Genomic DNA, 25,702 nt, shown 5'->3' with positions numbered 1-25,702 from the left:
CTATTTTGGCATCCAATCAGATGTTAATACCGACTGACCCCCTACTATGATTGACAGGCCATTTGGCCAATGCTGTTTCCAAGTTTATGTCAAGGAGGTGTTTCCAGGAAGAATCGTTTGATTTCCCTGTAATGGCGGACCACGGAGACGGTGAAAGTATTGGTTTTAACGACAACAGGTGAGGTTATAGCGAATTAACCCAAGTGATCGATATTTGTGATAAATGTTTTCTGCGGTTGTTAACTTGACATTATTGTGAAACTGAACTCCCAATGATTTGTTACATGCGCTCGCGAGGACATTCGTTGCTGCCGCTGACTGTTCGATGTGGCCACGCTAGTTAGTTGCTAACATTAGCCTCGTAACGTTAGCTAGCTAGACAACCTGACTCATCGTATATTTTGCTAAAATGTGATGCTATTCGTCGAGTTAAGCAAAGCAGTTTCAACATAAACTACTTAATAGTTACTTAGACACTGACGATTGTTTCTGAAATGGTCCGTTAGCGTTAGCTGGGCGTGCAGACTGCGCCTCAATTTGAACGGCATAACATTAGCCAACGTTAGTTAGCCTAGAGTAGCTACATTAGCTAACTGGTCAGCATACACATTCACTAGTTACTGTTCATTGGCCCGCGGATTACCAGTTTAACCAGTGAAACTGTCAAATTTAGCGACAGTCACTGCGTCGTTTGATGCCATCAAGCGATGAATCGCTAGCTTGACCGCGCAACGTAAGTAATACGCTAGCTACTATAGTTAGCTAGCTTGATAACATGAGTGAATATTTTGAGACGCTAGTCTGTTGCTACAAACAGTAACCTGAACATGGGTAGGAAAGCGAGTAAAATGTCGTGTTGATTTTGATTTGGTTCATGAGCCAGGTCCATTTGGTTTGTTTCCAGGATGACGCAGCAGACGTTGCGTTTCCGCGGCCCTGCTCCTCCAACCCCAGTGATGCGTGGTCCACCCCCACTTCTCAGACCCCCGCCTCCCCCTTTCGGCATGATGAGAGGGCCTCCACCAAGGGGGCCACCATTCGGGCGTCCACCGTTTGACCCCAGCATGCCACCCATCCCCCCACCAGGAGCCATGCCCCCGCCTCTCGGACCCCCTCACCTACAGGTACACCTGCCAGTGATGCAAGGATATTTTTAGAATTTAGACCATCCATCTATTCTAAAGTATGACTGCTGCACTTTTGGTCTGTCAGAGCTCGGAATGCATTGAGAGCCAGAACATCAGACTGCATAGTTAGTATAAAAGGCTTGAAATTGGAATGCATTTGTTTTTGTTTTTCAGAGACCTCCTTTCATGCCCCCTCCAATGGGCAGCATGCCCCCACCCCCAGGAATGCTATTCCCCCCTGGAATGCCCCCAGTTCCAGGAGCTGGAGCCCCTACTCTGCCCCTTGCTGAGGAGATCTGGGTGGAGAACAAGACACCAGAGGGAAAAGTAAAGAATGGCCTTTTACATTGGGCTGTTACATAGTTCTGTAATATTTCAACCAACCGGAATTAATATTTTCCTGTGTTTCCCTCATAAGTTATAGATGGGTTGGTTGTTTAGCAACACAACATTTACATTACATTTAAGTCATTTAGCAGACGCTCTTATCCAGAGCGACTTACAAATTGGTGCATTCACCTTATGACATCCAGTGGAACAGCCACTTTACAATAGTGCATCTAAATCTTTTAAGGGGGGGGTGAGAAGGATTACTTTATCCTATCCTAGGTATTGCTTAAAGAGGTGGGGTTTCAGGTTTCTCCGGAAGGTGGTGAATATTATGAACACAACTGACGCATGCACAACTATGGGGTAAAACAGGCTTAGATTGTTGACAGGTAAACTATATTTGTTTATTGAAAACATAAATACATTTAAATTCTTCTCAAATATATTGTCACAGTTGTTGATTAGCTTGTGAATTTTAGCCATATTAGCGTAGACGTGACATCAGTCAAAACACCTCCAAACAAGGCATGGTATCAAGAACAAGATAACACTAGCTGAAATGAGCCACCTGCGATTCCCCACATGGCAGCTTCTTGTCGTTGTTGCTAGCGGTCTGGCCATCCCAGAATCAAAATGCCACACAGACTTCTGCCTCATTGAAGTGTGCACATTGTTTTCATGACGTTGTAAACCAACCCGTCTATTTCCCCCTGCCCTTCCCCCTAGGCGTACTACTACAATGCCAGGACTCGAGAGTCAGCCTGGAGCAAACCTGAGGGGGTGAAGGTGATCCAGCAGTCAGAGCTCAACCCTGTTATGGTGACCCCGGTGGGGACGGGAGCCTCCTCCAGTAGCATCACATCAGTCAGCACTACAGCTGCTATACCCTCCCCAGTGTCCACACAGGCCCCCGCCCCATCCAGCACCATGACCACCAGCCCAGACTCCAACACCACCACCACCTCTGTGTCCCAGACCATTGCTAGTGAGTACATACAGTGCCTTGCAAAAGTTTTCATCCACCTTGGTGTTTTTCATACTTTTTTTGTATTACAACCTTTAATTTAAATAGATTTTCATTTGGGTGTCTTGTAATGGACATACATAAAATAGTCCCAAATGGTGAAGTGAGATGGAAAAAAATAACTTGTTTTAAAAAATTGAAATGTGGTGCGTGCATATGTATTTACCCCCTTTGCTATGAAGCCCCTAAATAAGATCTGGTGCAACCAATTACCTACAGAAGTCGTGTAATTAGTTAAATAAAGTCCACCTATGCAATCTGTGTGTGTCACATGATCAGTCACATGATTTCAGTGTATATACACATGTTCTGAAAGGCCCCAGAGTCTGCAGCACGCACACAAAGACTAAGGAGCTCTCCAAACAGGTCAGGGACCAAGTTGTGGATAAGTACAGATCAGGGTTGGGTTATAAAAAAAACATATCAGAAACTTTGAACATCCCATGGAGCACCATTAAATCCATTATTAAAAATGGAAATAATATGGCACCACAACAAACCTGCCAAGAGAGGGCTGCCCACAAACTCATGGACCAGGCAAGGAGGGAATTAATCGGAGAGGCAGCAAAGAGACCAAAGATAACCCTGAAGGAACTTTAATCTCTGCTGTGGAGCTTTGCAGAATCTGTACATTTTACTGATTCTCTTTACAGAAGAGTGGTCAGAAAAAAGCCATTGCTTAAAGAAAAAAATAAGCGAACATGTTCGCCAAAAGGCATTTGGGAGACTCCCCAAACATATGGAAGAAGGTACTCTGGCCAGATAAGCTTTTTGACCATCAAGGAAAATGCTATGTCTGGCGCAAACCCAACACTTCATCACCCTGAGAACACAATCCCCACAGTGAATCATGGTGGTGGCAGCATCCTGCGATGGGGATGTTTTTCATCGGCAGGGACTGGGAAACTGGTCAGAATTGAAGGATTGATGGATGGTGCTAAATACAAGGATATTCTTGAGGGGAATCTGTTTCAGTCCTCCAGAGATTTGAGACTGGGTCAGAGGTTCACCTTCCAGCAGGTCAATGACCCTAAGCATACTGCTAAAGCAACACTCGAGTGGTTTAAGGGGAAATATTTAAATGTCTTGGGATGGCCTAGGCAAAGCCCAGACCTCAATCCAATTGAGAATCTTTTGTATGACTTGAAGATTTCTGTACACCAGCGGAACCCATCCAACTTGAACAAGCTGGAACAGTTTTGCCTTGAAGAATTGGCAAAAATCCCAGTGGCTAGATGTGCCAAGCTTATAGAGACATACCCCAAGAGACTTGCAGCTGTAATTGCTGCAAAATGTGCCTCTATAAAGTATTGACTTGAGGGGGTGAATAGTTATGCATGCTCAAGTTAATTTTTTTTGTGATATTTGTTTGTTTCACACACACATATTTTGCATCTTTAAAGTTGTAGGCATGTTGTGAAAAATCAAATGATACAAACCCCCCACATAAATACATTTTACAGGTTGTAAGGCAACAAAATAGAAAAATGCCCAGGGGGTGAATACTTTCGCAAGCCACTGTAAATGGGAGAGGGACATCCTGGGTCCCATCAAAGTTTTTGGCATGTCTGACCTTTTGTATGGTGAGAAATCCTGATTTGGTGAAGTTCACAAAGTTGGTAATGGGTTGTTTTCTGCTTGTTTATGGTTGGTTGTACTACATGACCAGACTGTGTTGCAACTGTCTGCTGGTCTTTGTCCAGTTTCTGCTGCTACAGATCTGCAGCCTGTGGCCTCCGTCCCCTCCAGTGTTGCGGTGACCATCAGTGTAGCCACCGTGCCAGCCTCCGTGACACCAGTCCAGACCATGTCCCTGCTGCCCCAGAGTCTCCCAACTGGCCTGCCCCACCACGCCATGTCCCAGCCTCACACGGCCACTATCCCAGGCTTCCCCCCAGGGGTCATGCACCCCTTCAGATTGCCTCTACCAGGCATGCACATCCCACTGCCCGGTAAGACATAAGCTCCCTCATCCCAAACCCTCCGCTCTCTACCCACTTTTAACAGTACTGCCTCTTCACCCCTTTCCATACTGTCATGTGTCATCTCTTCATTTGTTTGTCATAATGTTAGGTCTCCTATTTTCATCTTCTGGTACAGCAATAGGTTAAACAATTATTGTAGAATGGTCCTGGTCAAGGCTGGAGTAAATAATTGGGCAAATCAATTCAACTTGTTTCTACTTAGTTTTTTATGATTCTTAACTTTTCCACTGGCATTTAAAATTAGGGCCACGTTCAAATGGAATTCTCAAATTCAAGCTGGGTTTAGGGAAACCCAGGCCAGGGCAGCCCAGTTTCACAACTGGTGCCAGCTCGATTAGAACTCTGGCTGGTAATTCTGTTAATATGCAACCATCAAGCTGATCACTGCTGGCTGCTGATATGTTTAGCTAGCTTGTCTGGGCTCATTGCTCTTAGCTAGCATATTGACTACTGCAGAACTGCTTGTCTGACATTACACAAATTTCCACCATAGCTGGATCCTTCATTCATTTTTGCACTACACAAACGTTTGAACAGCCAGTCCTCAAAATGCTAGCTACCTAACGTTAGCCAGTAAATCAGTTGAAACAAGCTAGCTAACGTGCGCCAGCAGCAAATTTGGCTGGTCAGGTCGTTTTGAAAGCTAGCAAGCTACATCATATCAAACATGTCGGTTAGTTTGCTTGGTTAGCTAGCTAGCAAATAGTCAATGCCATGATAAGCAATGTAGGATTTAAGCTATCTCGCCTGTTATGCTGGCATCGACGCTAACCGTTTAGTTAGCTAACTGACGTAAGTCTGGCTGGTACTGATAGGACTATGTGATAACGTTAGTTATTGCATGGTGAGGGTGAATTAAATTATTCAACATCTTGCTAGCTAGCAACATTGGCAAAGCCAGTTGCAGTCACATTGGCTACCTAACAACGTGACGTTTCTCATTTCTGGAAGCAGTGGAAATGCAATTTCAGCTAGCCAAACAAAGAAAGCCCTGGGTTGATTTCAAAGTGGCAATGAAAATGGTTTTATTCCACATTCGACTCTTAGCATTTTACACTGAATAAAAATATGAACGCAACATGTAAAGTGTTGCTCCCATGTGTTTCATGAGCTGAAATAAAATATCCCAGAAATGTTCCATATGCACAAAAGGCTTTTTGTTGTTGTTGCTCAAATTGGTTTGCATCCCTGTTTAGTGAGCATTTATCCTCCGTCACAATCATCCACCTGACAGGTTGATTTTAAACAGCATGATCATTACACAGATGCACTGTGTGCTGGGTACAATAAAAGGCCACTAAAATGTGCAGTTTTGTCACATAACACAATGCAACAGATATCTCAAGTTGTGGGAGCGTGCAAATGTCATGCTGACTGCAGGAATGTCCACCGGCGCTGTAGCCAGAGAATTTAATGTTAATTTCTCTACCATAAGCCATCTCCAATGTTTTAGAGAATTTGGCAGTGCCTCACAACCGCAGACCACATGGTGTCGTGTGGGCGAGCGGTTTGCTTATGTCAATGTTGTGAACAGAGTGCCCCATGGTGGGGGTATGGGCAGGCATAAGCTGCGGACAACAAACACAATTGCATTTTATCAATGGCAATTTGAATGCCTGGAGATACCGGGACAAGATCCTGAGGTCCATTGTCGTGCCATTCATACGCAACCATCACCTCGTGTTTCAGCATGATAACGCACAGCCCCATGTCGCAAGGATCCGTACACAATTCCTGAAAGCTGAATTATGTCCCAGTTCTTCCTTGACCTGCACACTCGCAAGATATTTCACAGTTTTACTGTAATTCAGTAAAGTCTTTGAAATTGTTGCAGGTAGAGTTTTTTTTTTCCCACGTTTTTTTCTTGCACTAATTATTGCAGAAACAAGTCCCCTTCAGTCCTGTAAATGTCAGCATTACCCAAGTTCAGCAAGGCGCCTAGAGAAAACAAATGCAGAAGCAAATTCAAAGGCTTTTGACATACTGTTCATTTTAGCTGACTGTTTCAGTCCTCCAGAGAGGAAGAAAACAATTGTTCAATACTCTCTCCATTTACATGACCAAATTATTCTTCCATTTGGTTGTTGCCAGGAAGAGAATACTAATGTGGTTTTATCAAAGTGATATTATAGTTGTGGGCCTAGTTTTGTATATGTGTTGTGTCAATAGCTGTCTGCTTTGCCCTGGCAGCTGGCACCTCTTCTCCTGTGTCCCAACAACATGCTTGCTTGTCCGTTCTTGCAGGTGTAGCAATGATGCAGATAGTAGGCGCTCCCTATATAAAGACAGTCTCCCCCAACAATAACGGTAATTCTTTCAAACGTCTCCAGTCAGCATTTTGTTAGGTGGCATGTTAGTGGTGTGTTGTGAAAATGATGCTTCTTATTTTTTGCCGCTCAGGCACCGCTAAACAATGTGAAAGTATTTCTGTCGTATCTTTTTCCTTTATATTTCCTCAAATTAGTGATTTAGACATTTTAGGACATTCTTTCTTGTTTAATCTACACAGTTCTAATGCTTTTTTTTGTTCTTCCCCCGAACAGAGACATCTCTGCCCTTGTAATTATGATAAACAACCAATTTATTTTTGGCATCAGTGTGACGTCTTGTTGGACGTAACCACGTTGTAGACTTGCATCAGTAATGTCACTGTTATTCTGTTGGTTTTCGCTAGGTTACTTTAACAGGGTAACATTTTTAAGAGCGGAGTGGTCATTTATTTTGTAGACAGTGACAAGGAGTATTGGACCTTGTTTCAACAGGCACCCTTATTTTCCATTCAGTAGAGGATAATCACATTAATGTTGTATTTTCATTTGATAATCATATTCTTGTTGTGGCATGCCTTTTGTGTGTTTTTGTTAACATCTCAGTGGCTTAGGTTAGATGTTACCTGTGTGACTAACCAGGGAAGGCCAATTTCTTTCCAGTGTGGGGAATTAGGTGTTAACCTTTCTATATTTCAGGTGAATTCTTATATTATATACACAACCAGTCAAATGTTTTAGAACACATACTTATTCAATGGTTTTTCTTTTCTCTTTACTATTTTATACTTTGTAGAATAATGGTGAAAACATCAACTATGAAATATCACATATGGAATCATGTCGTAACCAAAAGTGTTAAACAAATTGAATGTTTTTTATTTAAACATTAAATTTTTTTTTTTTTTTTAAAGATTCTTCAAATAGCCACCCTTTGCCTTGATGACCGCTTTGCACACTCATGGCTTTCTCTCTACTAGCTTCACTTGGAATACTTTTCCAACAGTCTTGAAGGTGTTCCCACTTGTGCTGAGCACTTGTTGGCTGCTTAAATAAATGAATCACTGTCACTAGCAAAGCACCCCACACCATAACACCACCTCCTCCATGCTTCACGGTGGGAAACACACATGGGAAATCATCCGTTCACCCACACCGCATCTCACAAAGAGGCTGGAACCAAAAATCTCTGATTTGGACTCCAGACCTAAGGACAGATTTCCACTGGTCTATTGTCCATTGCTTGTGTTTCTTTGCCCAAGCAAGTCTCTTCTTATTGGTTTCTTTGCAGCAATTTGACCATAAAGGCCTGATTCCATACAGTCTCCTCTGAACAGTCTCCTCTGAACAGTGGATGTGTCTTACTTGAACTCTGTGACGCCTTTATTTGGGCTGCAATTTCTGAGGCTTGTAACTTTATTGAACTTTTCCTCTGCAGCAGAGGTGACTCTGGGTCTTCCATTCCTGTGGCGGTCCTCATGAGAGCCAGTTTTATCATAGCGCTTGCGACTGCACTTGATATTTTCCGGATTGACTGACCTTCATGTCTTAAAGTAATGATGGACTGTTGTTTCTCTTTGCTTATTTGAGCTGTTGTTGCTGTAATTTGGACTTGATCTTTACCAAATAGGGCTATCTTCTGTATACCCCCCTACCTTTTCGCAACACAACTGATTGGCTCAAATGCATTAATTTGTGGAATTTATTTCCTTAGCTTTTAACAAGGCACACCTGTTAATTGAAATGCATTCCATGTGACTACATTTACATTTAAGTCATTTAGCAGACGCTCTTATCCAGACTACCTCATGAAGCTGGTTGAGAGCCTGCCAACTGTGTGCAAGGCAAAAAGTGGCTATTTGAAGAATCTCAAATATATATTTGTTTGGTTACTACATGATTCTGTGTTATTTCATACTTTTGTTGTCTTTACTATTATTCTACAATGTAAAAAAAAAAATAAGAGAAACCCTTGAATGAGAAGATGTTCTAAAACTTTTGACTGGTAGTGCACATCAATATATTTTAGAAATAAGAGGCACTAGCAAAGATGTCATCAACCTCTGCTACTACCCATCCCATGCTGTATGTTTGGTGTTGATTAGATGTGCAATAGTTTGGGGTTAAGAGTTTATCAGAGCTGAATGTCTTAAGAAGTTGTCTGTGTCTTTCACCTTCTACAGGTATGTTGCCCGGCATGGCCCCTCCCCTTGTTCCCATGATGCACCACCCCCAATTGGCCCTGGCGGCGCCTGCCTTGGCAGGCCTCCAACTCCCAGAGTGGTCCGAGTACAAAACGGCCGATGGGAAAACGTACTACTACAACAACCGCACACTAGAGTCCACCTGGGACAAGCCCCAGGAACTACGGGAGAAAGGTTGGTCTATTTAATGCTTAGGTCTCTACAGCCAGCTACCATTCTTCCTGGACTGGTTAGGGATAGTGAAACTGGTTAGTGAAATATTGATGATGGCGCTGACGGAGATGGCAGCATCTCGACTAGCTCTTAGGAAACTTCGCACAAACATTTCGCTACACCCGCAATAACATCTGCTAATCACATTTATGGGACCAATAAAATTGTATATTTAACTGTTGCATGTCTAATGTGTGTGAGTTTCTCCTCCTGTAGAGAGGGAGGCAGAGAAGGCCAAGGAGAGGCAGCAGGCCCTGGAGGAGGAGGCCATGGAGATGGAGGACGAGGAGCCCAAAATAGAACCCCCTAATGAGATGAAAGAGGTAAGAGAGCTGGCGTGGTCTCCTAGTCAGAAAGTTGGCATCAAACGTTCAACAGCCCTTTTTATTTTTTTTTATTTTTACATCCGCATCATTAAATGTTAAAATTTGATAGGGAGGATCATTTGAAGAATACTCTTTTAACGGTTGTATTCCTTTCATTGAGGAGGTTAAGGAGGAAGAGATGACTGAAGAGGAGAAGACTGCACAGAAAGCCAAGCCAGTGGCCACTAACCCTATCCCTGGCACTCCCTGGTATGTACCCACTGATGATGATGGAGCCATGTGCTGTTGTATGAGGCTGAACTTTAATCACTCTCCTGCCCATGTCCCCTATTGAACATGTGTAGGTGTATTGTGTGGACCGGCGACGAGCGTGTTTTCTACTACAATCCCACCACGCGTCTCTCTATGTGGGACCGGCCAGATGAGCTGGTGGGGCGGGCTGACGTTGACAAGAATATCCAGGAACCACCTCACAAAAGAGGCCTGGAGGACGCCACCAAGAAGCTGGGTACGAACACGCACACCCCAAAAAAAAGTTTGATTTTAGGAGAAGGTGGGATTCCAATTTATATTCAAGTGTATATACAGTTTACCCAATAGCTTTAAAAAAAATTTTTTTTTTACCAACTTTATGTCATCTATTTTATAAGCTGAACGGCACTGTTAGAAGTTTAATTTCCAAGCGGTCAAGAACATTCGTTTTTGAGACGGGGTTTCACCAAAGCTGTGTTGTGTTCATTAGTTACAGAGGGGTCTGAAATTGACGCTCTTGATAAAGATGAGCAGAAATGAATGGTGGGAAAAAAATAATTCATATACTGAGCTAAGTTGTACGTTCCAAAAATTGCATAGAGAAAGAGATTTTGTTTAACAAATAAATTCATATATAGATCAAAATTGACACCCCTGTTTTCAATACCTTTCAGTATGTCACCCTGCGAGGATAATGACACTGAGGCTTTTTCTAAAATGTTTTATGAGTTAGTGAACACATTGGGAGGGATCTTTGCCCCTTCATCCATACAGAATCCTTCCAGATTCTTGATATCCATTGTCTGCCCTTATAAACTGCCCTCTTCAATTCAAACCACAGGTTTTCAATCGGTTTGAAGTCCGGAGACTGCTAACCATTGCAAAATGTTGATTTTTGTGGCCAGTAAACTATTCCTTTGTGTTATTTTTATATGTGGTTGTTATTGTCTTGCTGGAAGATCCACTTGTGGCTAAGTTTCAGCCTCTTTAGGGGACGCAACCAGATTTCCCCCTTAAATGTCCTGGATAAAGTTATATCAGGGTCCAGACACTACTTTTGCGATATCACTTTGTTTTCGAGAAACTTACCCCACCCAGCGAGTGACTTCCTCGCTTTCGAATAAGGCTGTAAACGTAACAAAATGTGTAAAAAGTCAAGGGGTCTGAATACTTTCTAAAAGGACACTGTGTGATATGTCATCTACACACGGTGCCTTCGGAAAATATTCAGACCCCTTGACCTTTTACACATTTTGTTACCTTACAGCCTTATTCTAAAATGGGGAAAAAAAGATCCTTAGCAATCTACACAAAATACCCCATCAAGACAAATCAATACGTTTTTACATTTTTTGCCAAATAAGATACCTTATTTACATAAGTATTCAGACCCTTTTCTATGCGACTCAATTGAGCTCAGGTGCATCCTGTTTCCATTGATCATCCTTGATGTTTTTACAACTTGATTGGAGTCCACCTGTGGTAAATTCAATTGATTGGACATGATTTGGAAAGGCACACACCTGTAAATACAAAGTCCCACAGTTGACAGTGCATCTCAGAGCAAAAACTAAGCCATGAGGTCCAAGGAATTGTCCGTAGAGCTCCGAGATAGGATTGTTTCGAGTCACAGATCTTGGGGAAGGGTAACAAAACATGTCTGACGCAGGTCCACAAGAACACAGTGGTCTCCATCATTAAATGGAAGAAGTTTGGAACCATGAAGACACTTCCTAAAGCTGGCCACCCAGCCAAACTGAGCAATCGGGGGAGAAGGGCCTTGGTCTGGGAGGTGACCAAGAACCCAATGGTAAATCTTGACAGATCTCTAGAGCTCTTCTGTGGAGATCGAAGAATCTTCCAGATGGACATTTATGGTAGTGGCCAGACGGAAGCCACATGACAGCCCGCTTGGAGTTTTCCAAAAGGCACCTAAACATTCTGACCATGAGAAACAAGATTCTCTGGTCTGATGAAACCAAGATTGAACTCTTTATTCTGAATGCCCAAAGTCACGTCTGGAGGGTGAAGGTTCACCTTCCAACAGGACAACGACCCTAAACACAACACAGGAGTTGCTTTGGGACAAGTCTCTGGATGTCCTTAAGTGACCCAGACAGAGCCCAGACTTGAACCCGATCTAACATCTCTGGAGAGACCTGAAAATAGCTGTGCAGCAACTCTCCCCATCAAACCTGACAGCGCTTGAGAGGATCTGCAGAGAAGAATTGGAGAAACTCTCCAAATACAGGTGTGCCAAGCATGTAGCGCTGCCAAAGGTGCTTCAACAAAGGACTAAGTAAAGGGTCTGGATACTTGAGACTGCAAAACACCACTCTCAACGTCAACAGTGAAGAGGAAACTCCGGGATGATGGCCTTCAAGGTAGAAGTCCTCCATCCAGTGTCTGTTCTTTTGCTCATCTCAATGTTATTTTTATTGGCCATTTTTATTGGCTTTTTTGTTGCCCCTTCACTGTTGATGTTGAGACTGGTGTTTTGCGGGTAGTATTTAATGAAGCTGCCAGTTGAGGACTTGTGAGGCTTCTTTCTCAAACTAGACATTAATGTACACTGCTTAAAAAAAATAAAGGGAACATTAAAATAACACATCCTAGATCTGAATGAATGAAATATTCTTATTAAATACTTTCTTTACATAGTTGAATGTGCTGACAACAAAATCACACAAATGATCAATGGAAATCAAATGTATCAACCCATGGAGGTCTGGATTTGGAGTCACACTCAAAATTAAAGTGGAAAACCACACTACAAGCTGATCCAACTTTGACGTAATGTCCTTAAAACAAGTCAAACTGAGGCTCAGTAGTGTGTGTGTCCTCCACATGCCTGTATGACCTCCCTACAACGTCTGGGCATGCTCCTGATGAGGTGGTGGATGGTCTCCTGAGGGATCTCCTCCCAGACCTAGACTAAAGCATCCGCCAACTCCTGGACAGTCTGTGGACGTTGGTTGGCGTTGGTGGATGGAGCGAGACATGATGTTCCAGATGTGCTCAATTGGATTCAGGTCTGGGGAACGGGCGGGCCAGTCCATAGCATCAATGCCTTCCTCTTGCAGTAACTGCTGACACACTCCAGCCACATGAGGTCTAGCATTATCTTGCATTAGGAGGAACCCATGGCCAACCGCACCACCATATGGTCTCACAAGGGGTCTGAGGATCTCATCTCGGTACCTAATGGCATTCAGGCTACCTCTGGCGAGCATATGGAGGGCTGTGCGGCCCCCCAAAGAAATGCCAACCCACACCATGACTGACCCACCTCCAAACCGATCATGCTGGAGAATGTTGCAGGCAGCAGAACGTTCTCCACGGCGTCTCCAGTCTGTCACATGTGCTAAGTGTGAACCTGCTTTCATCTGTGAAGAGCACAGGGCGCCAGTGGCGAATTTGCCAATCTTGGTGTTCTCTGGCAAATGAAAAATGTCCTGCACGGTGTTTGGCTGTAAAGCACAACCCCCACCTGTGGATGTCGGGCCCTCATACCACCCTCATGGAGTCTGTTTCTGACCGTTTGAGCAGACACATACACACTTGTGGCCTGCTGGAGGTCATTTTGCAGGGCTCTGGCAGTGCTCCTCCTGCTCCTCCTGCACAAAGGCGGAGGTAGCGGTCCTGCTGCTGGGTTGTTGCCATCCTACGGCCTCCTCCACGTTTCCTGATGTACTGGCCTGTCTCCTGGTAGCGCCTCCATGCTCTGGACACTATGCTGACAGACACAGCAAACCTTGCCACAGCTCGCATTGATGTGCCATCCTGGATGAGCTGCACTACCTGAGCCACTTGTGTTGGTTGTAGACTCCGTCTCATGCTACCACTAGAGTGAAAGCACCGCCAGCATTTAAAAGTGACCAAAACATCAGCCAGGAAGCATAGGAACTGAGAAGTGGTCTGTGGTCCCCACCTGCAGAACCACTCCTTTATTGGGGGTGTCTCGCTAATTGCCTATCATTTCCACCTGTTGTCTATTCCATTTGCACAACAGCATGTGGAATTTATTGTCAATCAGTGTTGCTTCCTAAGTGGACAGTTTGATTTCACAGAAGTGTGATTGACTTGGAGTTACATTGTGTTGTTTGTGTTCCCTTTATTTTTTTGAGCAGTGTACTTGTCCTCTTGCTCAGTTGTGCACTGGGGCCTCCCACTCCTCTTTCTATTCTGGTTAGAGCTTGTTTGCGCTGTTCTGTGAAGGGCATAGTACACAGTGATGTATGAGATTTTCAGTTTCTTGGCAATTTCTCGCATGGAATTGCCTTAATTTCACAGAACAAGAATAGACTGAGTTTCAGAAGAAAGGGCTTTGTTTCTGGCCATTTTGAGCCTGTAATCGAACCCACAAATGCTGATGCATTAGTCTAAAGAAGGCCAGTTTTTATTGCTGCATTAATCAGCACAACAGTTTTCAGCTGTGCTAACCTAATTGCAAAAGAGTTTTCTAATGATCAATTAGCCTTTTTAAAATTATAAACTTGGATTAACTAACCCTACATGACATTGGAACACAGGAGGGATGGTTGCTGACAATGGGCCTATGTACATATTCCATAAATCTGCCATTTCCAGCTACAATTGTCATTTACACCTTTACGATGTGTACACTGTATTTCTGATCAATTTTATGTTACTTTAATTGACAAAAATGTTGATTTTTTGTTTTTTGTATATAAACTCAGCAAAAAAAGAAACGTCCCCTTTTCAGGACCCTGTCTTTAAAAGATAAGTCATAAAAATCCCAATAACTTCACAGATCTTCATTGTAAAGGCTTTAAACACTGTTTCCCATGCTTGAACCATAATTAATGAACATGCACATATGGAACGGTCGTTAAGACGCTTAACAGCTTCCAGATGGTAGGCAATAAAGGTCACAGTTATGAAAACTTAGGACACTAATGAGGCCTTTCTACCGACTCTGGAAAAACACCAAAAGAAAGATGCCCAGGGTAGGGTCCCTGCTCATCTGCATGAATGTGCCTTAGGCATGCTGCAAGGAGGCATGAGGACTACAGATGTGGCCAGGGCAATAAATTGCAATGTCCGTACTGTGAGATGCCTAAGACGGTGCTACAGGGAGACAGGAAGAACAGCTGATTTGTCCTCGCAGTGGCAGACCACGTGTAACAACACCTGCACAGGATCGGTACATCCGAACATCACACCTGCGGGACAGGTACAGGATGGCAACAACAACTGCCCGAGTTACACCAGGAACGCACAATCCTTCCTTCAGTGCTCAGACTGTCCGCAATAGGCTGAGAGGGGCTGGACTGTGGTTTTGTCTCACATCGGGTGATGGTCGGATTCGCGTTTATTGACGAAGGAATGGTCGTTACACCGAGGCCTGTACTCTGGAGCGGGATCAATTTTGGAGGTGGATGGTCTGTCAAGGTCTGGGGTGGTGTGTCACAGCATCATCGGACTGAGCTTGTTGTCATTGCAGGCAATGTCAACGCTGTGCGTTACAGGGAAGACATCCTCCTCCCTCATGTGGTACCCTTCCTGCAGGCTCCCCCTGACATGACCCTCCAGCATGACAATGCCACCAGCCATACTGCTCGTTCTGTGTGTGTTTTCCTGCAAGACAGGAATGTCAGTGTTCTGCCATGGCCAGCGAAGAGCCCAGCTCTCAATCCCATTGAGCATGTCTGGGACCTGTTGGATTGGAGGGTGAGAGCTAGGGCCATTCCCCCCAGAAATGTCCGGGAACTTGCAGGTGCCTTGGTGGAAGAGTGGGGTAACATCTCACAGCAAGAACTGCCAAATCTGGTGCAGTCCATGAGGAGGAGATTCACTGCAGTACTTAATGTCAGCTGGTGGATACGAACTGTTACTTTTGACCCCCCCCTTGTTCATGGACCTGTGTTCCATGCTTACTTTGAAGATACAAAATGTTTTATATGTTTTATTTTACAACAGTCAAATATCACAACTGAACTTGAGCGTGCAGTATTGTTCACCCCCTCAAGTCAATACTTTGTAGAGAGGCACCTTTTGCAGCAATTACAGCTGCAAGTCTCTTAGGGTATCTCTCTGTAGGCTTGGCACATCTAGCCACTGGTATTTTTGCCCATTCTTCAAGGCAAATCTGCTCCAGATCCTTGAAGTTGGATGGGTTCTGCTAGTGTACAGCTATCTTTTAAGTCACACTACAGAGTCTCAATTGGATTGAGATCTGGGATTTGACTAGGCCATTCCAAGACATTTAAATGTTTCCCCTTAAACCACTCGTGTTGCTTTAGCAGTATGCTTAGGGTCATTGTCCTGCTGGAAGGTGAACCTCCATCCCAGTCTCAAATCTCTGGAAAACTGAAACGGGCTTCCCTCAAGAATCTCCCTGGATTTAGCGCCACCCATTATTCCTTCAATTCTGACCTGTTTCCCAGTCCCTGCCAACATTTTTGATAATTGATTTAATGGTGCTCTGTGGGATGTTCAAAGTTTGATTACTTTTTTTTATAACCCAACCCTGATCTGTACTTCTCCACAACTTTGTCCAGGACCTTTTTGGTGAGCTCCTTGGTCTTCGTGGTGCCCCTTGCTTAATAGTGTTGCAGACTCTGGGGCCTTACAGAACGTGTGTGTGTGTGTGTATGTCTGCGAGCACACACGGAAATCCACAAAGAAATGGTTAATTGTCCTAAACAATCTAAATTCATCTGTCTCTGGAAACCCATTGAAAACTTGTGGTTTGAATTGAAGAGGGCAGTCCATAAACGCAGATCAAGGATGTGGAAAGATTCTGTGTGGGAGAATGGTCTAAGATACCTCCAAATGTGTTCTCCCACTCATAAAACATATTAGAAAAGGGCTCTGCTTGTTTCCTTGCAAGGTGAGGTATTGAAAACAGGGTGTCAGTCATTTTTTACTCTACCTTTTTGAGGGGAGAAAATTATTACTTTTTAAACAATCGTCTTCTGAGCAATTGTATTAGTATAAAATGTTTTAGCATTCTGGATAAGAGCGTCTGCTAAATGACGTAAATGTAATATAGCTCAGTATTTGAATATATTTTATACTGTAATTTTTGTCCATTTTTTTATTTTTTATCAAGGGTGTCAATAATTTGACCCCACTGTAATGTCCTAGCTAATTTAACTAGATGCATTACAAGGTCCAAAACATTTTTCCCATAAAATTACTGACAATAGCCCTAGCTATTCTCTTGACAATGAATTATTACCCAAGATTCCATAATCTTCACAGCCCTACTCTCATTATGCCTCTGTGGGTTTTCATGAGGATGGCCTCATTTATAATGTTACACAGCTGTCTTATCAATTATCGTTCCCTCAGGAATCAGCAAAGAGGAGCTGGAGGCGGCAGCAGAGGAAGCTCTGGAGGATGAGCCTGTGAAGGCCAAGAAGAGGAAGTAAGTCCACAGTCCACCTCTCCATCCAAGGGCCCAACACAGGGGCCAATAGCAGCATGAGGAGGCACTCAGTCATTCTTCCTCTTGTCTAAACAGATAAAACCGCATGTACAAATTCAAATAAACCTATAATGTACTCTGGCTAAAAATCTAAATTGTTAGTTGAAGGTTTTTGTGTGGGTTTTTTTTTGTCATCAAACCCTAAATTGCTTGATTTGGATCTTTTTCTGTGGGGGTGGAGGGACTGACTATTTTGGTGGGAAGTAGTCTTTGACCCAGCTTGCACTGCCTTAGTAAAGCCTGATTTATGTCTTCACTGGGTCTGTTGAAGTGGTGAATCAATGGTCACTGTCCAGGTTACCCAATCAGTCACTGTTTCCCATCAGTGCCCTCCAAGCCTGCCTCTCCCTGCTACCCCAAACACTGGTCCAGTTGCACACGAGACTATTGTTCAGGGAAAAGGCCTGTAGAACACATGATGCCAACATGGGCCTCCAAGGTAACCACCTTGCTTCTAAAACTACTGCTTTAGGAACCCCAATGAAACAGCAAATTAAGACATTCACCTCACTGCCCTGTCCTGCCCTAGCTTTATGTGATTGTGGAACATGGATTCCCAAGTTCATGACAATGAATATCAGTGGTCATGTATTTGACAAATCCTGCCACCTCCAAACCTGTAAGACCTACGCAAAGCCTACCGTATATAATTTGGAGTTCTCTTTTGTTAGAGATGGCCAGTGATTGAACAGTCAAGTATAGTGCACCTCCACTATTTCTTCGTCATACCACCTGGATAGAGCAGAACATATCGTTTCCCTATTTAAAGAACTTAAGTTGCACCCCAGTCCAGCCCCGTTATCTATCATCAAATATATGTATAAAGCCCTTTTTTTTTTACATCAGCAGATGTCACAAAGTGCTTCTAGCTCTCCCCTGTCCCCGTGTGCCTGGTCCCTGACGTGTTCCCTCTGCTTGCAGGAAGGAGGAAGTGATGAAAGAGGCGGACTCTGAGAAAGAGGCAGCCATGGAGGCGGAGCTGAAGGCGGCCCGAGAGCGGGCCATCGTGCCCCTGGAGAGCCGCATGACACAGTTCAGGGACATGCTGCTGAAGAGAGGGGTAAAACACTTCAATCCAACGCAATACTGTAACCAGCTCTGTAATGTTAGACACATTAATCTGAATGGAAGCCCACCAAGGTACACTCTTCAGTTAATTCTCCTTTTCCTTTTCTTTTACTCTCCCTCCTGCCTCTGTCTTCTCTCTTATGCTCAGCTGAATGACAAATACCTTTCTGCCTATGTTTTGCTTTGGTAATACAAAAAAAAAAGGAATACAAAATGTTAGATTAAAAAAATGTTACTGCAATGGTCTGATTTTTGAATTGTAATGATAGGCTATGGATTTAACCTTTCACTATTTTATATAGGGAAGACATGATTTCATAATTATCCGTTTATTGTACATAACGGTGACCGTTTCATATCTTTCTCGAAAATGACTCATGCTATATGCTGTATAGGTGTTTTTAACTATAGCTTTTGTTCCTAGAATTCAGTTCTTGGGTTTGTCCAATGCCATCCATATGTCTACAGGCCTACACTGCCTATGACAATCGTTAATGTTCTTGTTGTTTGCAGAGTAGATAATAGCCTATTTTTCATCGTTATAGTCTCATCTCTAATCTGGGTTCAGCTTTCTTGTCTTCACCTTCTGTTTATGTATGACATGAACTGTGTGTCAACTTTCCTGTCCTATTTGACTAAACCCAGGTGTTCAACTTCTGTTCTGGGCCAACAGAAGCTTGTTGTAACTGACACATCCAAAGTAGCAATAAAAAAAATCAAAATCAATCTAAATTGTATTATAAACTGTATTGAACTACCTTGGCAGGGGATTTATTTTGAGCTGCCTGCCTGGTCTCTGGAGCCTTATCCATGGGCACCACCAGGCGTGATGCAGACATTTTATTGCCTTACTCTGCTCTTATTATATTGCTCCTTTGTGTGTCAGTAGTTTGAGGAGTAAAACGTGACTCATTCCGACCCTTTTCCTTGAAAGCAACTAAGTTGACTGATGAGTGTACTTGTTATGTGGATGTTGTTGAAGCCCACCTTGATTGGCCTGGTCTCATGCCCTCTTTTAACCCCGTGCCCGCAGGTCTCAGCATTCTCTACCTGGGAGAAAGAGCTGCACAAGATTGTTTTTGACCCACGGTATCTGCTGCTCAACCCAAAAGAGAGAAAGCAGGTATTGGATACTTACAGAATCAATTAATCTGTTTGGTTTTAAAAGTATAAGAACATGTTTCCTTTGCCATATTCTGTGTTATGGTAACATGAGCTATTTTTCACTTTTGGGGGAAGGTCAGAGCCCTGATATTAGGTAATGAATATCCTTAACCTCTAGAGTCGAGCAATCCCGTATCCGGAAGCGTAATCATAACCTCAAGCTCATTACCTTTCCTATTCATGAAAATCGCAAATGAAATGAAATAAATATATTCAAACAAGCATAGCCTTTTGTTAACAACACTGTCATCTCAGATTTTCAAAATATGCTTTTCAACCAAAGCTACACAAGCATTTGTGTAAGAGTATTGATAGCCTAGCATAGCATTAAGCCTAGCATTCAGCAGGCAACATTTTCACAAAAACAAGAAAAGCATTCAAATAAAATAATTTACCTTTGAAGAACTTGGGATGTTTTCAATGACGAGACTCTTAGTTAGATAGCAAATGTTCATTTTTTCTAAAAATATTATTTGTGTAAACGAAATAACTCCGTTTTGTTCATCACGTTTGGCTAAGAAAAAGAAGTCACTTACAGCGCTGAACTTTTTTCCAAATTAGCTCCATAATATCGACAGAAACATGGCAAACGTTGTTTAGAATCAATCCTCAAGGTGTTTTTCACATATCTATTCGATAATCTATCAGTGGTGGCAGCTGGCTTCTCATCAGAAGCAAACGGAAAAATACTGCAGCTGGAGATTACGCAATAATTGCGACGGAGGACACCAAACGACCACCTGGTAGATGTAGTCTCTTATGGTCAATCTTCCAATGATATGCCTACAAATACGTCACAATTCTGTAGACACCTTGGGGAAAACGTGGAAAATGTAAGCTGACTCCTAGCTCCTTCACAGCCATATAAGGAGTCATTGGCATGAGGCGGTTTCAAAAAAATGAGGCACTTCCTGATTGGATTATTTTCTGTAACATCAGTTCTGTGGCACTCACAGACAACATATTTGCAGTTTTAGAAACGTCAGTGTTTTCTTTCCAAAGCTGTCAATTATATGCATAGTCTAGTCTTTTCGTGACAAAATATCTTGTTTAAAACAGGACGTTTTTCATCCAAAAAATGAAAATAGCACCCCCTATATCCAAGAAGTTCAGGGTTACCTGCCACAAATGTCTTTATTTTCGCTCACTATTGTTCCATGTGTCTGCTGGTCTTGTACAGGTGTTTGACCAGTATGTGAAGACCCGGGCTGAGGAGGAGAGGAAGGAGAAGAAGAATAAACTGATGCAGTCTAAGGACGAGTTCAGGAAGATGATGGAGGATGCTAAGCTCACCGCCAGGTCAGACCTCACTTCAAACACCCATTAGTTCAAACATTGTCTTGGTATTACCAGGCTGTGGCACTCTAGTAATTTAGTGTCAAGTGTCCATTTTGCATTGTCGTTGTTTCTTGGCCAACTAAGAGTCTTTGTTTGTTTCAGGACAACGTTCAGTGAGTTTGCCTCCAAGCACGCCAAGGACCAACGGTTCAAGGCCATTGAGAAGATGAAGGACCGGGAGGCCATCTTCATTGAGTTCATGACCTCTCTCAAGAAGAAAGAGAAGGAGGACTCCAAGAACAGAGGAGAGAAGGTGAGCACTGGAAAACCCCCATGGCCCACTGAATACAGACGCCTGAGGAAATGATATGTTGGGACAAGTACCTTGCTGCCTGGGTTGTGTGCTTAGGGAAACCTGGAAGAAATTCCTAAATTGTTAATTGACAACACTTAGAACAATCATTTAAGTTGTTGTTAAATGTCTACCTGACCAAGTGTGTGTGTGTGTTCCTCTTATAAGCCTGGTCTGCCCTCGTGTCTGTCCCAGGTGAAGCAGGACTTTTTTGAACTTCTTGGGGACCACCACCTGGATGGAGGGCAGCGCTGGAGCAAGGTGAAGGACAAGCTGGAGGGAGACTCCCGCTACAAGGCTGTGGAGAGCTCCAACACCAGAGAGGAACTCTACAAGCAGTATGTGGACAAGCAGGCCAAGGTGGGAGGAATTGCCTTGGCACCTCGCTCAGAGGCTGCCTGCAGCCCTCATTCATACACTGACTCCAGCTCTTCTGGCATCTAACTCAGCCCATAGGCACAAACCTGCCACTATTCAGTGGCGTGCGGTTAGGCGCCGTTTGAGCACTTGACGTAATGGGAGTCATCTGTCATGCCGCCTGTGATGATTGTGTGTGTATATTATGATGCTGCCTGTGTGTGTGTGTGACGGTTTCTCTCTCTGCTGCCAGCACATGGACTCTGATAAGGAGAAGGAGATGGAGCGCGCCGCCAGGATAGAGGCCAGTCTGAGGGAGAGGGAGCGCGAGGTGCAGAAGGCCCGTTCTGAGCAGACCAAGGAGATCGACAGAGAACGGGAGCAGCACAAGAGGGAGGAGGCCATCCAGCACTTCAGAGCCCTTATGTCGGATATGGTGAGCTCTCTCTCTCACACACACACACACACACACACACACACACACACACACACACACACACACACACACACACACACACACACACACACACACACACACACACACACACACACCTGAAGTTAGTTCACTGAATAAGAAAAATAGGACTATAATTACTAGTTTAACTTGGATGTACCAAAAATTTGGCCCTGTTTCATATGACCTCTGGATGCAAAAAGTAATTTATTATTTTAACTGCATTAATGCACAGCCTTGTGCAGTGATTTATGTGGACAAAGAACTACTTGCCAGATCCTAATGCTGAGGGTGTATGTGTGTGTTGTGTGGTCAGGTGAGGTCGTCTGACGCGTCGTGGTCAGACACCCGGCGTAACCTTCGTAAGGACCACCGCTGGGAGTCCGCCTCTCTGCTGGAGAGGGACGACAAGGAGAAACTGTTCAACGAACACGTGGAGACGCTCTCCAAGAAGAAGAAGGAGAACTTCAGACAGCTACTGGATGAGACCGTCATGGTGAGGGGCAATGAAATGGGAACTCACTGCAGTCCGTCTGAACGTGCTGCTGACATGAAGGTGGCGTCGTAGACGACGGACATGCGTGTCATTCAGATATGGTGTGTAAAATCCTGGGACAAATGACTTGATAGTAAGTGCTGTTGTTGTTCACCCAAAGATCACACTGACCACCACGTGGAAGGAGATGAAGAAGATCATCAAAGAGGACCCTCGCTGTATCAAGTTCTCCAGTAGTGACCGAGTAAGACCTCTGCTTTTGTCTTTACCTTCCTGTGTGCTGCTGTTTACGTCAGCTACCCATGTACTGAGTTTTTTTTTTTTTAAACACGCTGACGGGTTTTGTGTGTGCTTTGTTTCTCAGAAGAAACAGAGAGAGTTTGAAGACTACATCAAAGACAAGTACATCACAGCCAAAGCTGACTTCCGTACGCTTCTGAAAGAGACCAAGTTCATCACGTACAGGTGGGTGATTGAACACATGGGCTGGCTTGACATCTTTACACTGCCACCTGAGGGAATGAGGTTTCAATTGAAATGTATCATAAGTTGGTTTTACTTTTAATGGCATTTATACTTCTAATTCAGAATGGATTCTCAAAGAATTGCTTGTTTGCTATTGGGTCAGCAGGAGGCGCTATTGTTTCAACTGCACTGCCTCTTAACCCCACCTATACTGTTGAATTGTTGTACTGTAGTCACAAGATATCGGCAAGATCCACTCTCGTCTTGTTTCTCCCAACACGTTATTTTTTTCCACTGACTGCTTCCACCCATGTTGTCGTCCTCAGGTCGCGGAAGTTGCTCCAGGAGTCTGACCAGCACCTGAAGGACGTGGAGAAGGTTCTGCAAAACGACAAGCGTTACCTGGTGCTGGACTGTGTCCCGGAGGAGAGGAGTAAACTAATCATGTTCTACATCGAGGACCTGGACCGCAGGGGTCCCCCTCCTCCCCCCACTGCTTCTGAGCCCACGCGACGCTCCACTAAGTGACCCCGGAGAGTGCTAAGAGAGCCAGAGCATGAACCCACCTGTCCTAGTGCAGTATTTAAAACTGTAACGTCGTAATGACTCATAAACCCGGAACATCCACCCCCTGTATTTATTAAATGCAGTTCTGGGCTGTCGTGGCTCTTCCCTCCTGCCTACAGGGCCTGATGATGATATGCCCACTTCCCTGTGACCCTTACCATCTGACCTTTGGCTAAGGTCAAAGGGATAGGCATAGTAATACATCTGTGGTCTTCAATCTGCTGCAGTTGCAGAAACCTACAACATGTGCGACAATGTAAATGATCAGTTTAGCTGTTTCTGTGACTCAAGGCATTGCAGTTCTTGGTAATAACTGTTAGACGGTGTAATTTTCATGTACCATCTCACAGTACAGTTTAAATGCTTCTCAAAGCGGTTTAATTTTGATAGGTTGCTGTTTCTGTAAATGTTTTACTGGATTAAAGGCAACCTTTTTTTGACAATCTTGTCCTATGATCTGTCAGTGTTTTAAATTGTTTGGTAACAAAACCATTAGAGTAAATCTATGTAGGTATCAAATGCCCTGTTTGTACCTGGAGCTAACATGTCCCGATCTCGTCCACATTCTGATTGTGTTCCCCATGGACATATGCCAGGCCCGCCAATGTCCTCAAAGGAGACATTTAAAATAATCTAACAACGCAACATTAATGATGATTTTTTTTCCCCAGCAATTTTTACTTAGAATGACAGTCTACCCTGGCCAAACTCTGACGACTCTGGGCCAATTGTGCGCCGCCCTATGGGACTCCCAATCACGGCCAGATGTGATACAGCCTGGGTGCTCCCATGAAGGTTGTAACGATGAAATTGGCCTTAAAATGCTTTTGGGGAAACTGGGCCCAGGTCCTCCTGACCACCTTCAGAGGTAGTCGAGGATGTGTTGTAATGTATCTAGATATCCACAGCACCAGTCTTGTTTTGACACATACAGCTGTTCAAAGTTAGGTTGATTGACAAAATAAATGTGATTCGTTAATGTTGTGTAAGGTTGGAAAACCAAAAGTCACTGGGATTTGAACTGGCAACTACACAGTTGGGTCAAACTGTTTACCTCTCTAAAATATTTTTTTTGGACTCACCTGTTACTCTGCCCACTGATTTCATCGAACCAATCAATTCATCCACAACTACCTCCAGAGGAGGCGGATAGGTCAGTTATTTTGATTGTCTACACCAGGTATTCCCAAACGGGTATACGCACAATGCCGTCGTGAGGTACGCCGAATAAAATGTGATTCACTTTAAAAAAAATGTTTTAAACGATCTTCATTTTCAAACAAGTCCATTTATATTCTCCAATGGGGCTATACTTTTGGGTGAGTTTTTTTTCTTCTCTCGCCTGAGTAGCCTTGTTTCACTGCCAAAAAATAAAATTAAACCATCAGCAACTTTGAAAAATAATCCACGGGAGTTTTTGGAGCGAGAATTAAGACTACTTTCGAGTAGTAAGACTATGTATAACACCAATAGATACCATTAATAAGAAGGGGCTAGAAGCGTCTTATATGGTGAGCTACCGAGTGGCTTGGACAGGCAAGCCCCATACTATTGTGGAGGACTTAATTCTTCCTGCTGCTGTGGATAAGGCCAAAAAAAACTTTACAAACAATGCCTTCGTCAAAAATCCCTTTTTCACGGCACATCAGTGACCAGGTAGATGTTTTGAAACTATTACTGCTTCACATACAAGCCAGTGAATTCAATGCGAGTCAACAGTCTTGGCGGGCCTGGCATATGTCCATGGGGGGTCAATTAAGGAAGACATCCTCTTCTGGAAACCAGGACAACAGGAGAGTATCATTTTAAAGTCCTCGACAGCTTTGTGACATCAAATGGACTTTGGTGGTCAAGATGTGTTGGTATCTGTACTGATGGCGTAAAAACCATGACGGTGAGACATAGTGGAGTGGTAACGGGCATGCAAGCAGTTGCTCCCGACGCCATTTGGGTACACTGCGGCATCCACCGAGAGGCTCTTGCTGCCAAAGGAATGCCTGACCGCTTGAAAGACGTTTTGCACACTACAGTGAAAATGGTTAACTTGAAGCAAAGCCCCTGAACTCTCGTGTATTTTCTGCACTATGCAATGATATGGGCAGCGACCATGTAACGCTTTTACAACATACGCTGGTTATCAATGGCTTAGTATTGACACGTTTTTTTTTAAATTGAGAGACGAGCTTAAAGTTTTCACTGATCATAATCCTGGGTGATGTTTTTCTCACCTGAATGATCTGAATCGAGGATTACAGGGACTCTCCACAACTATATTCAATGTGCGGGATGAAATTGAGGCTATGATTAAGAAGTTGGA

General features: G+C 43.7%; 1 protein-coding gene across 3 annotated transcripts; it reads left to right on the top strand.

Moving 5' to 3' along the window:
- The first annotated feature begins 77 nt into the window (after positions 1-77).
- On the top strand, positions 78-23,828 carry LOC123999332 (transcription elongation regulator 1-like). 3 transcript variants are annotated; one of them, XM_046304976.1, is made up of 21 exons: positions 78-178; positions 905-1,124; positions 1,302-1,454; positions 2,184-2,442; positions 4,185-4,433; positions 6,711-6,773; positions 8,917-9,111; positions 9,367-9,473; positions 9,640-9,725; positions 9,821-9,984; positions 17,049-17,124; positions 18,106-18,244; positions 19,286-19,375; positions 20,597-20,715; positions 20,857-21,007; positions 21,242-21,406; positions 21,657-21,839; positions 22,174-22,353; positions 22,514-22,597; positions 22,718-22,818; positions 23,145-23,828. In XM_046304976.1, exons 1-21 carry the CDS (start codon positions 87-89, stop codon positions 23,344-23,346), a joined length of 3,078 nt encoding a protein of 1,025 aa, XP_046160932.1. In that variant the 5' UTR covers positions 78-86; the 3' UTR covers positions 23,347-23,828. The 3 variants fall into 3 exon arrangements, with proteins under 3 accessions (XP_046160932.1, XP_046160930.1, XP_046160933.1); XM_046304974.1 differs by having other exon boundaries at positions 9,637-9,725; XM_046304977.1 differs by lacking the exon at positions 6,711-6,773 and having other exon boundaries at positions 9,637-9,725.
- Positions 23,829-25,702: the final 1,874 nt, after the last annotated feature.

Source organism: Oncorhynchus gorbuscha, linkage group LG16, assembly GCF_021184085.1.
Source record: "Oncorhynchus gorbuscha isolate QuinsamMale2020 ecotype Even-year linkage group LG16, OgorEven_v1.0, whole genome shotgun sequence".
Taxonomy (NCBI): domain Eukaryota; kingdom Metazoa; phylum Chordata; class Actinopteri; order Salmoniformes; family Salmonidae; genus Oncorhynchus; species Oncorhynchus gorbuscha.
The sequence above is the reverse complement of the archived record's forward strand: the minus strand, read 5'-3'. Positions and strand labels throughout refer to the sequence as shown.